Source organism: Achroia grisella, unplaced genomic scaffold (assembly GCF_030625045.1).
Source record: "Achroia grisella isolate CSIRO2021 unplaced genomic scaffold, CSIRO_AGI_Agris_v1 utg567, whole genome shotgun sequence".
Lineage (NCBI taxonomy): Eukaryota > Metazoa > Arthropoda > Insecta > Lepidoptera > Pyralidae > Achroia > Achroia grisella.
Window position 1 is genome coordinate 41,379 of NW_026712947.1, and position 13,636 is coordinate 55,014.

The 13,636-nt window shown below is 31.2% G+C and overlaps 1 protein-coding gene across 1 annotated transcript in view; it reads right to left on the reverse strand.

Annotated features, from left to right (window-relative positions):
* LOC131848683 (neuropeptide CCHamide-2-like) overlaps positions 1-13,636 on the reverse strand; it is a 47,711-nt gene that overhangs the window by 14,987 nt on the left and 19,088 nt on the right. The window contains exon 2 of the mRNA XM_059198610.1: positions 10,576-10,653. Coding sequence (XP_059054593.1) covers positions 10,576-10,645 — 70 coding nt within the window. The 5' untranslated portion in view covers positions 10,646-10,653. The remainder of the gene's footprint in view (positions 1-10,575; positions 10,654-13,636) is intronic.

Genomic DNA, 13,636 nt, shown 5'->3' on the forward strand with positions numbered 1-13,636 from the left:
CTAAGTGCCCTGGCGTTAGACGAAAGTTAGATTTTTATGCGCGTAAGCTTTTTCAACAAATTGCCAGAGTTTGTCCTCAATCTGCCAGAAAAATATTCAAATGTCATATAAAACACTTTTTTGTAAAAAAAGCGTATTATAAAATTGAAAATATACAACTTTAAATTGAAATTCAAGGCCATATATAGTACTGAGTACATATAAACGCGGGATCACTCTTGATGTGACGTCAGAAAGGTATAAAAAGAAAGCAAACGGATCACAAACGTATGAGCATTGAGCAAACTTAGCATTGAACACCAATGTCGACAAATAGAAGGAATGGACCGTAGTTCATTTGTGAGTTTGGTTGTGATAGATTTACAGCAATCGACTGTTACTACGTGTGTTCTACTAGGTAATATCTTATCTATGGTTCTACTAACAATATATATGTTTTGTTTTTTTTTTATTTTAGTAGTGTAGGCGACGCACTACGTTCTTAAAATATTTTTTTTTTATATAGTTAATTTTATTATATATATACAGGATACGTCTTTTCTGTATGATTTTATAATAAACACAATTTAATTTATAATATTACCCGTTTTCTATACAAGACATTGTAGTCGGACTCAGACGATCGTGGTGACGCTCGGTGTAACATATAAAATAAGTGCGTGCTCTCACTTTGCGAAAATAATTCGGTGTTTTAATGTTTCATCCTTTATAAAGGATAATAGGATACTTATAAGTAGTCTCCTATGATTTTTTTTTTATTTGGTTGTTTGGGCTATTATCAGATGTGTAGCACCTGTAGCACTGCGACCTACATAGATCTATTGTGCTCGCCCTTTTCAAAGTTCGCTACCTAGACCCGTCAGGGACAAGAATTGAAGGATATTCTTAGGAGCGATGGTTTTTATCTCCTCGGGAAAGAGTGTAAACTTTCCAAAGGAGATATTTCGTTTATGCATGAGTGGGCTACAACCACGTAGGATGTGAAGCTGCGTTTCCTCTTCAGTTTGGCAGAATCTGCAGATATCATAACCGATACAGCTATATCTCCAATTTTACAATAAAGTAACTGTCATATAAGAATAAATGTTGGCATTTTTCTCTATTTCAATACTAGCTGTTTATCCCGCATAAAATTTATAGCATATGTGTTATTCTGATTTATAAGATCTATTACTGTAATTTTTCATCAAAATACGTTCCGTATTTTTTGCATAAAAGAGTAATAAACACCCTTTCGTAGATAGTCACAAACTTTCGCGTTTATAATATCAATAAACTTAACATTTTGAGTCAGGTTGATTTGTAAAATATGTTTCAGTTAAGTTAGAGTGATAGATAGTTAACTTAAATTTTAGTACTTTGGAATAGTCATACTTATTTTATTTAATATACCGCTAATTCGGAGACCTGCGATTAAGAAGTTTGGGTGTTGCTCTTTTAAATAATTATAGTAACATTGCACATTTAAGTATAAAGTTATTAAGAAGATAACCAGACAAACATACTATTGCATTTTTTTTTGTTGATTTTTATAATTGGGAAAGCTTAATATAATTGGTATTAAAAATACTTATTGCATACTTTAGGAAACTAATCGTGCTAATCCTAAATGTAAATATTTATATTGTGCCTTGATTGAACATGCGACCACGGGATGGCGAGGCAGTGAGATTACCATCTATACTATTAAGGCCGTCACACCGGTTTATATTCTTTACTCGGCTTTTATTTTTAATTTACTCAACCAGATCCCAGTCGTACGAATAACACGGTTTTGAGTTTAAAAAAGGGTTCACCTAATGAAGGTAAACAAGGCGTTAATTGTATAAAATGGAATAATAAACAGTCTTAACTAACTTTACCTCATCTTATTATTTATCTGAAGATTCCGGGCTGTAACATAGCAATGAGGATATATCCATTTATCAGACATAGATGTCAGGACTTTGTGAAGAAATATTATTGAGTAAATATCATAACAACAACCCTGGTCTATCCATACAGCGCCATCTTGGGACTTGCTTTTTTGTTACTTGGCTCTTTAGTTTGTCTAGTACCCATAATATAAGTAGAGCCTGTGTTATGGGTATTAGACAATTGATAAGCTTTACTTCCTCGCACGATAGAAACATTTGTATTCATGAGTTTATTTTGAATTATTTATTTTGTTTGAAACAGAAGCATGTGTACAAAATTACTGAAGTAACGATGACACTCACAGAAGTATAAAACTGTGTTGCGAATATCGAGTTTATATAAATCTAATATATATATAAAAAACGGTTGTTTGTATTCCTCTGGGTGTTTTCTATTTATAGTAAATTATATATATTATAACTGGCTAATCACAAATGTGTTTTGTATTCCAAATATGTGTTTAAATTCTGTAGTTTCTTTTATTGTACATTTTTGTTTGTTACTTCACTTTATTCTGTTATGTCTTCTTTTTTTATTATGGATGGTAATGGAATGGAGCCCTCGCCTGTGCTAATGGTTTACGCTGGCGGGGCACCAGTGGGGGATGATAAAATGAGCATGAGGTCAGGTCAGTTAGCCCATCGTAACAAATTCACCAGGAATTTATCACGATGGTTTCCAGGGGGACCACGTTGAGGACAACCTGACGTAGCACATTGCTAGCAATGGACATTACTAACTATCCCCTTTCCCCTATGTCAGTAGTCTATCCGAATATATCTTTTCTCTGTATACCAAATCTTTTTTTCTATTACCTATACAAATATAGTAAAATACAACATACATACATGTATTTACATCAAAAAACATATCTAGGTATTCCTATCAGTTGCCTAGTACCCATAACACAAGCTCTACTTAGTTTGGGACTAGACGGCGCTGTGTGGATTTTCTTAAGTTATTATTAACACAAAAATGTCACTAAAAATTATTTAAATATCATAGTAGAAACAGCATTTATCTGTCAATAAAAACGAAACTAGTAGAAAGAAAGACCCATCAGGATCGGTTAAATGTACACACAAAGCATTGTTTCGTGTGCACGCATTAGAGCGAGATGAAGATAATCCACGTCACACATTGTCTATGGTTTCAGGTATGAGTGCTTGTGATAATGAATTATTTAGACAATTTTTATTAAGTGGTCTACCAAATTCGGTATTTCTTTCAAATAGCCTAGAGCATTCTATGGTTATTTGACATTTATATTGCATTTTCTAATCTAATGAGTAGGGAAGAGGGAATTGTTAGTATTAGGAAGTAGTAGCATCACTAATACTAATGTATTGACCTCCACGCTGAAGGAATCGTATCATTGAACAATTAGAGGTGAATTCTCCACTATAGACCACTAAATCCATCATCATCTTATCATCCTCTACTCGTATCTTAATCAGTCTGATTAAATATTACACATAAACACGTTTTTTTGTGAATATATAGAAAATAATCAGACAAACAATCATACCAATAAATAAACATTTTTGTGAGACCGTTTTATGAGAATAATAATAATAGTTAATGTTATAGATTCTCTTAAAATACTATTAACCAATGCCTCCCACTTATATTTGAACACCCTCGGCTACATATATGTATGTACATGTAGTATGGAAATTTATTCAGCTGTCAGCACAATAAACAGATAATAAATATTTTATCTGTAACGTATTTCCTTATCCTATACTACCACTAAAAACTACTATTTATGCAAGTCTAACTAATTACTCTCCATCTGTTGAATCTAATTAAAAAAAAAATCAGTTTTTAGTCTGTAGTAAGTTAAGTGAAAACAAAAAAAACAATTCAGTTGTTAGTCCGTAGTAAGTTAAATCAAAACAATAAAATATAACAACTAATAAAATAAATCCATGGGTTTTTAAGATTCCTACATAGAAATATTATTGTATAAGTGAATACACATTATATAAAGTTGTGACTTTGTTAATTTTACGGTATTACGTACTACGGTATTGGGAGCCACAACACCGACTACGGCAATGTACTTGTTCTACCTACACTACGCCACCAAAGAATAGGACATCGTCGACTACTTCCGGACTAACAGTTACCTGAACCTAAGGGTGACGTGAAATCGAGTCACAACGTCCGTCCCCACCAACATGCTATCTACCATCTTAAAGGATGATTACTGGCCGAAGGGGGTGGTGTACCGGCGTTACCGTGGCTGATTGCCGTTGTGAGTGAGGTGACCACAAATACAATATTATTATTTTATTTTATGTTTTATTAATTTACGTATTGGTTAGTCCTTAAGATATATATAATATGGATCAATATTGTTATATGAATAATATTAAGTTACCTGAAGCAAATAAATAAAATAAATGACATAACGATTCCTTCGCCATCCAAAACCTGTTTGTAAGAGACCACTATTAAACGATATTTTTGGCATATATGCTGATAGCAGACCTGATGGTAAACGGTAACTGATATTATATATGTATATTTAATAGATATCTAACTAACTCTATGTAATAGATAATATAGATACTTTTACATAAGGTACATATGCAAAAAAGTAATTTATGTTACATAAACCTAATCTTTTTATACCGTTTTATTATAATAATATCTTTATTGTCTAATATTTTTTACAAATACAAATAATTTATGAAGTCCCTGACTTCTGAGGTAGGTATAGAAAATACCTGTGTTTCAGAAGTCAGTGTCCTCTTCCATATTGAGGTGTACTTTAAGTGAGTTTAACTATACTTAACTATCTCCTTTATACATAAACAGCACTACGGACATCATGTTATCATATGACACCCCTGACCGTATCACTCATGCGCTGCCATTCCTGAAGACTAAGATGTCTTCTAAAATTATCCTATCGCGGTATCACGGGTGTTATGTGATAACGTAATATCCGTGGAGCTATCAGGTATAGAGGCGAAGTTACCACTTACCGTCAGGTGGGCAACAACAACAAGTCAACAAGTTCTTTGTCATTCCAATTTTAAAAATGGGTATCGATGTTTTTATAAGTATTATAACTATGAAAATATAAATCAAATATATTTATATGTTTACCAGCTACCTGATAAGCATAGTAGTAATAATAATAATAATCATTTATTCAACATCATAGTCCAGAGTATAGTACTAAAATTGTTTTGAACTCAGTTTGGACCTAGATACTAGAATCGTTTATAGAAATTTAGTTCACTGCTCTTTTGCGAACTATATCATAATTTTAGTTCGTTCGCTCCCGGCTCGAGACAAAGAAAATCAGTTTGTTGGTCAACCTCTATGCCTATAAATATTATTCCGACAAATATCAATTGTTTTTCTACAGCCAATCTTTTTGCGTATAATTGAAAAAACTAAAGAGCGAACGATCTGTGAATTAGTTTGAGTAGTTCGTCCTTAGAAGCGCTCTTCCATACTTCGTGTGTGGAGTTCGTCCGTGAACTAAACTAGATGAGAAAGAAAGAAAGGGAATGTAAACAATAACACAAAAAAGCCAAATCAACATTATGCCCATGTAAAATGTTGTAATATTTTTATTGTCTACGTACCCGCTGTATAATAAACATTTATGGTAATATAAAGTTTGTTTATCGCCCACAATATTTACGTCTAAAATAGAATGATTTGATGTAATCGAAATAATGACAATTTCGTTTAGGGAATAGACTGTTTCCCAACCGGCTTTATAAAAAGAACGTTCACAATTGGACTTTATTTTTTTAGATAACCTCAGAATTTTTGGCAGATGAACCGATTTTGATTATTTATTTTACAATGGAATGTCCTGTGACTTTGTCTTAAAATAAAATTTGATCAAGATACATTCAGTATGTAGACATATAAAACAACGTATTCTTTGCTCTATGATTAAACCCACTATCTAGGTTCCATACTATTTAGGTTCATCTGTAGATTATTATCATTTATTGTTATCATATATCATTTATCATTTATTCATATATTTATGAAACCTATCCATAGACTTCATTAAGGGGGGGGGGGGATTGTTAGTAATGTGGACTATTGTTATGTCACCTCTATTTAAATTGATTCGAAATTCAAATTCTTAATAGAATTGACCGAAAACAAACCTTTATGCAGTGTTTATTTTAAAATATAAATAAATCTTCACTAAATATTATAAAACTATGGAACAAATCGAAAAAAATTCGGAACTCAAATTCTTAATAGAATTGACCGAAAACAAACCTTTATGCAGTGTTTATTTTAAAATATAAATAAATCTTCACTATATATTATAAAACAAATCAAATTCGGAATTCAAATTCTTAAATAGAACTGACCGAATACAAACCATTATGCAGCCTATGTTTTTAAAATAGAAATAAATCTTCACTAAATATTATAAAACAAAGTCGCCAACCACGGCTCTCTGTCTCGGTTTACTTTTTTTAAACCACGCAACGGATTTAGATACGGGCATCGCTGTCATTTAAATATTTTTTTACGGAAGGTCTGTTTACAATACGACCTAATATTATGTATACTTTTCAACCCGGATAAAACACAACAGGCTGTTACTAGTAATATTATAAACAATATTATTACAAAATCGACTAAACACAGTTTAATGTCTCTATATCTGTATTTACGTGAAATATAAATGTATAATATTTTTACTTCATATAGGGATAACGTTACTGGCCGTATTTCAAAGGCACGTTAATTTTTACTTTATTATAAACAATTTAAAGTATTCGTTTATTTATATAACACGATGGCCTCGATGGCCTAACAATTTACCACACAGCTTTACTTCCGGTAGTCGCAGGTTTCATTCCTCGCACGATACAAACATTTTTATTCATGAGTTTTATTATTTGTATTTGTCTAGAAATATATATCAAAGAATCAATCAAAGAAATATATTTTTATATTTCTTTGGTATCCATAACATAATCTTGTTTAGAGTGAGACTAGAGAGTGCCGTGTAAATTGTATATGTCTAACTACAACACATAATACAAATGAAACTGTCATATAACTATAAATTTAAAAAGAATTGAACAGCATTGTTTTGCAATTTATTCAACATATTATTACAAAAACTACTGTTCACTAAAATTATATTAGTACTAGTTATTATTATATTGGTTACATCTCATGATATTTGAAAACTATATGGGAGAGTTATTCAGAGCTGTCCTAAAATAATATATTAACTGAAAATTAACAAAATATAAGCAAAACGTTCATAGACTATGAAAACAAAGAAGTGGATAAACAAAACCTTAATAAACGAAGAGACAGGTAATAAAGATATAAAATATTTAAGTAATTAGAATTAATATCTCCAATGGAGCATAATATAATATAACAGTAATATTTAATAAATAATTATTCAATATATTAGATATATCTACAGCAGTGTTTTTCAAACTGTGAGTTTCAAACCCTAGTGGACCACGATCATGGCGCAATGCGGCCCCATGCTACCCCTATCTATCTAGAAAGATGCTTGTTGATCCGACATTACAATAAAAAAAATACAATTTACAAAATATACTCTAGGGGGTCGCCTAATCGCCTCGCAAACAGTTATACAACTTGTAGATTCGTATCTTAAAAAATCTCTGATCTGAAATATTAAATTCTAATATTATAAATGAGATAGTCCGATCTATACAATCGAACGAGATTACTTTTGTTTTAGTTCCTAAGTGTGCCACTAGATGGCGTTGTTTAATTTTTATACTTTTTTCTACATCAGGCTATTTAGATTTTTTTTGGAAGATATAGTCTTTTAATAATTATTAATTAAATAATATAACAACCACTATGGAAAGGTTTCCGTAGTTTAATTTAAATAAATTAAACTACGGAATTTAGTTTTTTATCTAGTTAAATAACTACCCTAATCAAAGTACACCCTTGGGGATCCGTGGATAAGATTATTCAGTGTCTTTCAAGTGAGTATTACTTAGTGTTACTAAGCAAGGTTTTAAATACATATATTACATTATATACGTGAAATATATTTTATCTCTAATTGAATGAAAGCTAAAGTTTATATAAATCTGTTTAAAATACTAATGATAAAATAAAAAATCTTTTTTATGTAATAGGTATAGGTATGGACATCCAGACGGATACAAATAATCAAACTAATGAATACAAATATTTCTACAGGGCAAGGAATCGAACCCGCGACCACTGGAAGTGAGGTGGAAGTAAGACTGAGTGCTAAACCACTAAACCACCGGGACCGCCAAATGTTTATTTATAAACTTACAACTTTACTAGAAATTGTAGGTGGTGGAACAAACTAAAGGTGTAGGCTCGTCAGCAAATATTGGAAGCTCTTCGTTTGTACAAATGGCAAACATTTAGGGTTGCTACTCATTTAAGTATTATGTATGTAATTATAAAAAATTGTATCTAAGTATTTATGTAAGTTGTCTAGTACCCATAACACAAGCTCTGCTTAGCTTGTGGCTAGACAGGGATTATTTATTATATTATTGAGGGATATTTTATTATTATATTACTAACTGATTCGCATAACTTTGCCTGCATCACACTTACTGGACATTTATCATTATATTTTAATTTATAATATAAATATCTTTTTAAATTATAGCCTATATATTATTCTGATGTACAAACTATATTACTGTAAAGTTTCTTCAAAACTTAATAGCTTTTGCGTAAAAGAGTAGCAAACATCCATTCATCCATATTCAAACTTACAAACATGCATCTATCTAGCTATCCATATAATATTAGTTAGATTACATGTATTTTCACGTACCTCGGTAATATATTCAAGGAGGAGTTTATCTGAAAATTGGGAACCCTAATTCAACGTCACATTCAAATTTAAACAACTTATAAGAGCAACAGACATTAAGTCATAAGTATTAACAATTAAGAGCAATAGTGCAGACTTGTTAAATAAACAATGCTCTGTTTATATGAAGTTCTTGTACGACAGCTGAAATAACTTGGGCCAACTTTATTCGTGTTAACCAGTAGTGCGATAGTTGAGACAAACATTTGTACAAACTTAATGTAACTAATAAACACATCTCGTCTCATTTTGCATGCCATAAATTTAAAATAATTAATATTATATCGATATTAATAGTATAATTATTATATATAATAACTAGCTACTCGCCCCGGCTTCGCACGGGTGTACATGTATTATATATATATATATAAACATTCTTCTTGAATCACTCTATCTATTAAAAAGACCGCTTCAAAATCTGTTGCGTAGTTAAATCTTGAGATTTAAGCATACATAGAGACAGACAGTGACAGCGACTTTGTTTTATACTATGTACTGATGTCACGATCTTTCAAATTAAGAAGACAACTCGGTAGAAAATGAATTATAAATTTGACGTTTCTATGAATAATATTTACCCTGAATTCACATAGCGCTGTCTAGCCCCAAGCTAAGCAGAGCTTCTGTTATGGGTACTGGATAACTATTAGAAATACTTAAATATATATTTTTTGTAAATACATATGGATGTACATATAGTACATATAGAAAACACCGAGACCAAAATAGACAATTATACATAGGAACATATTTTTAGTAAGAATTCCGTTTATACGAGATTATTTTCTTGCTTGCCATTATGCCAAAACGCACTCCCTGAAAAGTATCTTGGGCGTGCATTTTCAGTAGTTGTATTTTACCTTTTAAATCTTTTTAATCCAACGTCCAAAAAGAAAAACCATATTTTATTGATTACACCTTTTGCGGTCCAGTAGAAATTATTTATTTAACTGATACCTGCTTTAAAATGTGCGTCCTGCTGAGGTCGAGAGGGTAAGCTTGGCCCCAATTGTTTTTTAAATTACTAAAAATATATTTCTATTCATCTAGTCCCACGGTGAGCAGAGCTTGTGTCATTGATAATACAATGATGATAATGATGATTTTTTTTATACTACTATGGTGGCAAACAAGAATACGGCCCATCTGATGGTAAATGGTTACCGTAGCCTATGGATGCCCGAAGCACCAAGGGTGTTACGTGCCCGTTTCCGACCCTTAAGAAACCTCAATATATCCTTCTTGAATGATGATGATGATGTAATCCCGGCCGATTTCGGCCACGGGGACTGTCTTCAATTCCGACTTTGCCGTTGATGTGCTCGCATTTGGCTTATGTAGCCAATTTTGTTTATAAAAATCCTCGCACATTGCGGGCATAAGAGCACACTGTTCACATAATTATAGCTGATAGCCGCAGGTGGTCGGGCTTTCAGCTCGTCGCGTCTGGCATCCAGTTCAAAGAGCCGCCGATTTTCAAAGGCGCTTGACGCTAGATTTAACATTGATACTATATAACTGTTAGAAATACTTCGATTTTTTCTTATAGATACATATTATACATAGAAAACAGGTACACCATTACAATCAATCATACTCATGAATGTGTTTGTGCCGTGCGAGGAATCGAACCCGCGAATATCGGAAGTAAGGCTGTGTGCTGAACCGCTACACCACCGAGGCCGTCAAATAAAGAAGAGAGACTACTGTAGTATAGTTAAAATGGATGGAGTTATTATAAATAACAGAGATGATATACATTATAATTTTAATTGAGTACTTACGTTTCGCGGTGACACCCTGTGATAGGACAAGTACAGCTGCTACGGTGACAATTACGTAAATCTGTGCCATTTTTGATCCTGAAACAAATAATTCATTATTTATATTATATTATTATACTACCTGTGCCCGCTATTACACTCGCGTGAAATTTATAGGCTATGAGTTATTCTGATGTATAAGGTATATCACTGTAAAGTTTCAACAAAATCCGTCCAGTAGTATTTGTTACTCCGTCACGCATAAACGTGACGGAGTAACATATCCATCCATACTCACAAACTTTCGCAGTTGTAATATTAATAAGATTATTATCATTATTATTATTATATTATTTTCATTATACATATTATATTATAAGAGTATATATTTTTTATAAAACTGTTATTACAAACAGTCGGAAAGTGTTGTACACTGTTAACTATCGTCTATATAGTGTCGATATATGAGAAACATCCAAAGAAATGCATTATTATTATAGTTGTAAAAAACCCGTTAGCTACCATTATTTAACCAAATTTATAGTCAGATACCTGATAAAATGCTGTTATTAACGGTTGGTTATCCGACTACGACAAAGAAAAAAGATCTGTCTTTATATTGTGTATTTTTTTTTCAATCTATCTAGTCTATATGATGAAATACCTACATCCTCTACGATTTTATAATGTTTTTCCTGCGTGTCCATTAAAATGGATCAGTTAGATGATTACATTAAACAAGCCCTTCTCTCTGTTGTTTTTTAATTTTTTAATTGAGCCTTCCTTTAAAAAGTTTATATGTATGTTTTTTGTCTATAACTTTTGAGAAGAAAAAGTACTGATCTAGCGGTGTCCTAAACCTGTAGACTAGGTCGTCTTATTTTATAGAAATTATATTGGAATCTGTTCAGCTTGTTATAGTGTTATAACATATAGAGATGCAAACGTTCACACTTTACAATTTTAGTAAAATTCCTTTGGCGCTTTGGTATTGTGATTACTTTATCGGCAAATATATAGCATTTTCTAATTAAACAAAAGAAAACAGTATATAGTAATTAAGTAAGTCCTTTATTTTTATTCCATTGGTCCTATTTTAATGGCTTCGCGCTGTAACTCACAAAGACTGCGTAAAAGTTAGCCAATATTGTTCCGTTATGAATTGTGAATAGGGAAATAAGAAATAACACCCAGAAAAGAATAGGCGTCCATTTTTTCCTATGTTTTCATACTATAAGTTTTTTTAGAAAATTTTACCTAAGTGTTATGACATTTACTATTTTAAGTTAAAAAAAAAACCTTACTATAACCACAGATAACATAATATTGTATAACATAAAAACTATTGCAGTGACTGAAGATTTTCTTTCGTAACGGAATGTGGACGGACCACATTAGATCAGTCCGAAAAAAAAACAGTCACTCATTGCAATTTCAGTAAAGTATATGCTTACATTTAAGCATATATATAAAAAAAATACAGATATATAATCACAGAACATACGCATATTTTATATCTCTTTAAATCGTATTAAAAATAAGCAAGGTTAATTTACTCTTTGAATAAATTATATAACAAAGACGCTTTGTTGATGAATTAATATCCATACAAACTGAACTGTTACATCTCATTATATATTTGTATAATATGTAACATTAGACGACTAAATTTGAACAACTCAATTGCTTTCACACGCAATGAAAATAACTTCAACAATTTAGTGTAACACCACTAATAGATTATTATTTCAATTATTATTAATTAAATTTTCATTTTAATGAGTAATATGTATGGATAACTAGATCTAAATTCTCTCATAGTTGATATGGAATATGAATATTAATACTAAATTATATCTAGTGTTCAAATAATATGACAATGTTTGAATATAATCCTTGAAAATTTACTTAATTTTCAAGTAAATATTGCTTGAATCTTATATATATATATGTATACCACATATACGTTTATCTATGGTCATATACCATAGATAAACTTTGTGGACCTACCTCTGTGTCACAAAAACTCTAAAGCCAAGCAGCTTCTTTTATAAATACAGACCACTTATTTAGTATATGTTCTATTTTATAAGCTTCCTATTAAATTTATATATATATAATTTTTCATATTAAATTGTCACTTCTTTCTATTGTTTCTTTTGATTTCCCTTCCTGCCCCTAGTTAGTAGTATTTCTTTGTATAATATATATCTTACGACAATTCCCTGGTTTCTTTTATCTCCCACACGAACCATTCTAAAGATGTTGTTCGTAGCTGGCCTTTACAGCTTCACCCCTGTATTTCGTTTAGGGTGACTTATGACAATTAAATTACAGGAAACAGTATTTTCAAATTATTATTAATTTTTTTCTCAGATAGTACAATCTATTTCGAAGTATCTGTATCTATAATATCTGATTATATTTATTGGCAAGCATTTTCAGATGGCTGGTGATTGTTTTATAATTAATAGTATAATCTATACTCTATAGATATAAATAAAATTGGAGTGTCTGTTTGTAATGTTGAAACAACCATATTTTAATATATGTATATGAATATAAATACGGTAAATACACTAAAATAACATTTTTTACAATTTTTGTCTGTCTGTATGTCTGTTAGTTCCGGCTAATCTCTGAAAGGGCTGGAGAGATTTTAACGTGACTTTTTTTGGCTGGTAGCTGATGTAAAAAGGAGTAACTTAGACTACTTTTATTTTAGAAAAATAAAGTTAAATTTCAAGCGGACGAAGTCGTGGGTACAGCTAGTATATAAAATATGATTACTTTCTTTTGCACGGAAGATATTATTATACTATCCCGGCAGAATTCACACAGGTCCATCTAGTCCGAAGGTAAGCAAAGCATGTGTTATGGGTACTAAATAACCAATATAAAAACTAATATACCTTTTTTTAAATACATATACGATCCCGTGACCATACCTGTGTTCCCGCAAGCATCGGAAGTAAGGCAGTGTACTAAACAGCTACACCTCGGTGGTCGTCAAACAAAAATTCCCAAAACTTATAAGTATTATAATACCTAGATAACTTATTAAAAGTATTTCTAAGATACG